The 2,969-nt window shown below is 58.7% G+C and overlaps 1 protein-coding gene across 1 annotated transcript in view; it reads right to left on the bottom strand.

Moving 5' to 3' along the window:
* Nucleotides 1-2,969, bottom strand: part of EMID1 (EMI domain containing 1) — a 42,099-nt gene that overhangs the window by 3,209 nt on the left and 35,921 nt on the right. Inside the window, exon 15 of the mRNA XM_027771582.1 lies at nucleotides 2,052-2,136. Coding sequence (XP_027627383.1) covers nucleotides 2,052-2,136 — 85 coding nt within the window. The remainder of the gene's footprint in view (nucleotides 1-2,051; nucleotides 2,137-2,969) is intronic.

Here is a 2,969-nt window from a genome sequence, read left to right as displayed (position 1 = left end):
GGGGCCGCCGCCCCTCCCCCCCATCCTTTGAAGCCTCCACTCCCCACATCTCACTGGGGATTCCCTGCTGCTCAGCCTGCAGCTACCAATGGCAGGACCTACCTGCTCTCCCAGGCCCTGGGGCCCACCTGGGCCTAGCTCCCTGAGCAAAAGAGGCTTAGTTCTGACCTTGACCCTCCTCCCACCTTGGGGCCTGTTTCTCCATCTGTAAAGCAGACGTGAGGCTGGACATGACTGCACTGTGAGATGGAGATGGGGCGGCTGGAGGTGGGAAAGCGTCGCTGGGAGAGCCTCTCGCAGGGTAGGCGAGGACAGGGCCCAGCCCCCAGCAGCCAGCCCCCAGCAGCCAGTTCCTGTCTCCAGGGCTGGTCACAGCTCCAATCTCAGGGGAGAGACCTGCTCAAGCTCACCCCAAGGAGCCCGGCACAGGGAGGGGTCCTGCCCACCTGGCATCTACCCTCCTCCCTAACATGCTCCTGGGGCCTTCCCAAGCTGGGTTCTGCCAGGTTCTCAGATCTTGGCTCTTAGCTCTCAGCAACCGGAGGAACCGTCCTCTGGGCTCTCGGGCCTCTTGGCCTTTGCTCACATTGTCCTTCTGCTTGTTCACTCTGCCCTGATCCCTGCCCTTCAGGTCTCCACGTAGACATCACCTTCTCCAGAAAGCCCTCTCCAAGACCCCTGGGCCAGAGGCACTTCCGTGCTCCCACGCTACCTGTGCTCACTCCACCGTGGCAGATCCCACCTTGGGTTTCATGGCCAGGCCGGGGCCCTCCTCTGCCTCCCAGACCCCTAAGTTCCCTGTAGGCAGGGCTATGTCTGCCTTATCTTGGACCCTGTGCCAGCGAGGGGCCTGGCCCAGAGTGGGCACTCCTTCACTCGAGAACACACTACCGAAGCTGCCTTGGCTGTCTGATGAGTGGAGGGAAGGACAAGAATGAGTATCTGCTGGCCTGGGCCAATCATCGGGAGGCGGCGCCTTCCGCACGCCCAGGCCCTTCCTGGGCCCTTCTCGGGGGTGGGGCTGCCCCGCCCTCCCTGCCGTTACCTGGCCAGATGATGGCTTCCAGCAGGGTGACCCGTCTGGCCAGGAGCTCCAGCTGAGCCTGCTGCTGCAGGAAGCTCTGTAAGCTAGGAGCCTGATGGGAGATCGAGAAGAGCAGAGGGTGCGAGTCTGGCCTCCGAGGCCTGGGCTGGGGAGCCAGTGGGGAAGGTTGGGAGGCAGGAGCCAGCTGGCTTCAGGGCCAGAGCCCGGGTGTGAGTATCCGGAGACCTCGGCCTTCCCTGCCACAGTGGGGCAGAGCGTGCCTCAAGTGACCAGAGGGTAGGGGATTGCTGGGTGAACGCCTGGGGGAGAGGCTGGCTCTCCAGCCCCTAAAGTGTCCTGCAGGATAGCTAAGGAGAACCAAAGGGGAAACTGTAAGAGGGACACCCAAGACTAGGAGGTTGAGGGCCTCCGGGGGGCAAGTGGGGGCAGAAGGGCAGAACTGGTAGATGGTGTATTACCCAGAGTCCCCTGGGGCCTGAACCTGGCTGTTACCCACAGTGCCCTGCACTTCAGGAGGCTAGCTCCAGACCTATTGCCCTGTGGGTCTGAAGACTGACTCTAGAGCTGAAGCCTGACCAGAGCCTGGATCCATCAGCCATAATCCTCCTGTGGGCCTGAGTCTGTTTTTTTCCCACAATCCCCTGTACTGCTGGAGACTGGCTCTGTTACCCACAATCCCCTGCTGGTATGGAGTTTGGTTCAGTCACCCTAAATTTCTCCCAAACTCGAAGTCTGTCATCTCTGGTTCTCTGTAGCTCTGGAAACCACATTACCCATAATACCTGGAGGCCCAGGTCTGATTTTCTAGGGCCCCCCCTCATTTGTGGAGAAGGGGATCAGTCATTAAGGGCTGGGTGTTCTTGGCCTCTCAGGTCCGTATTTGCCAGGGTAGGCACTTTCTCCAGCCTCGTGACTGGGCTTAGGCTCGGCTCTCTACCCAGGAGAGCTTGGGAAAGGCTGGCAGGCAGGGGCTGGGCTGGCTGTCCGTCTGTCTGTCTCTACTCACCATAAAGCCCAATCATTGTTTCCAAGATTAAAACCCTCTCAGCTAAAATCTTCAAAGCCTCGCGTAGTTGGTGCAACCCCTCCCCCTGTGGAGGAAAGAGACAGATGCAGCCGTGAAGAGGGCAGGGGTGGGGACCCTGCAAAGCTTGACGGTGGCCCATGCCCCACCCGGGACATGCACCTGCAGCCCCTGACCACTGTCACAGCCCAGGACCCACAGGCAGCCAGAACAAGACCAGGAAAGGACAGGAGGGGGACAAGGTGGGCGGAAGCAACCCCTGAAGAGTCCCTCAGAGAGTTTTGTTGGGAGCCAGATCCATGGTGTAGCAGTAATGCACTGCTCAGGAGTAACCGGACCCCACATGGTGGCCGTGGTTCGGATCCCTGGCCCGGTCAACCTGAAACACTCTGGGTCCATGTACGTGTTCCCACTATCCCACAGGCTGGAAGACTGGAGGAGAACCATGACGTGACCCTTAGGAAGTGCTCCCTTGTCGGTCTCACGTGTATGCGTTTGCCTGTCCTCTACCATCATAAGTAAAGAAAAAATCTGGGAGCTGGCAGGTGGCTTGGTGGTTAAGGGTGTTGGACTCCCACATGACTGACCGTGGTGTGAGTTCTGGACCTGGCCGCTTGCTTTCTCGCTTTCTCCCTCTGTCCCTCTCTGGTCAAATTTAAATAAATAAATAAATAAATAAATAAAGATGGCGTAATGGTTGTCGTTGGACCCCCATGCAGTCGACTGCAGTCCAAGTCCCAGACCTGGCAGATTAAAAGTCATGCTGGGTGTGTGTGTGAGCATGCCTGAAATCAGGAGAGGAGAATGGAGAAGGGATTGCAGCGTGGCCCATCCCCTCCGGGCGGTGACTTCTCACTTTCTATCTCTCCAGTAAGCACATGTGCCCTATAGCAAAAATCT

The sequence above is a fragment of the Tupaia chinensis genome, unplaced genomic scaffold (genome assembly GCF_000334495.1).
Source record: "Tupaia chinensis unplaced genomic scaffold, TupChi_1.0 Scaffold000226_1, whole genome shotgun sequence".
In the NCBI taxonomy this organism is placed as follows: Eukaryota; Metazoa; Chordata; class Mammalia; order Scandentia; family Tupaiidae; genus Tupaia; species Tupaia belangeri.
Note: the sequence above shows the minus strand (reverse complement) of the source record. Positions and strands in the feature narration are given on the sequence as shown.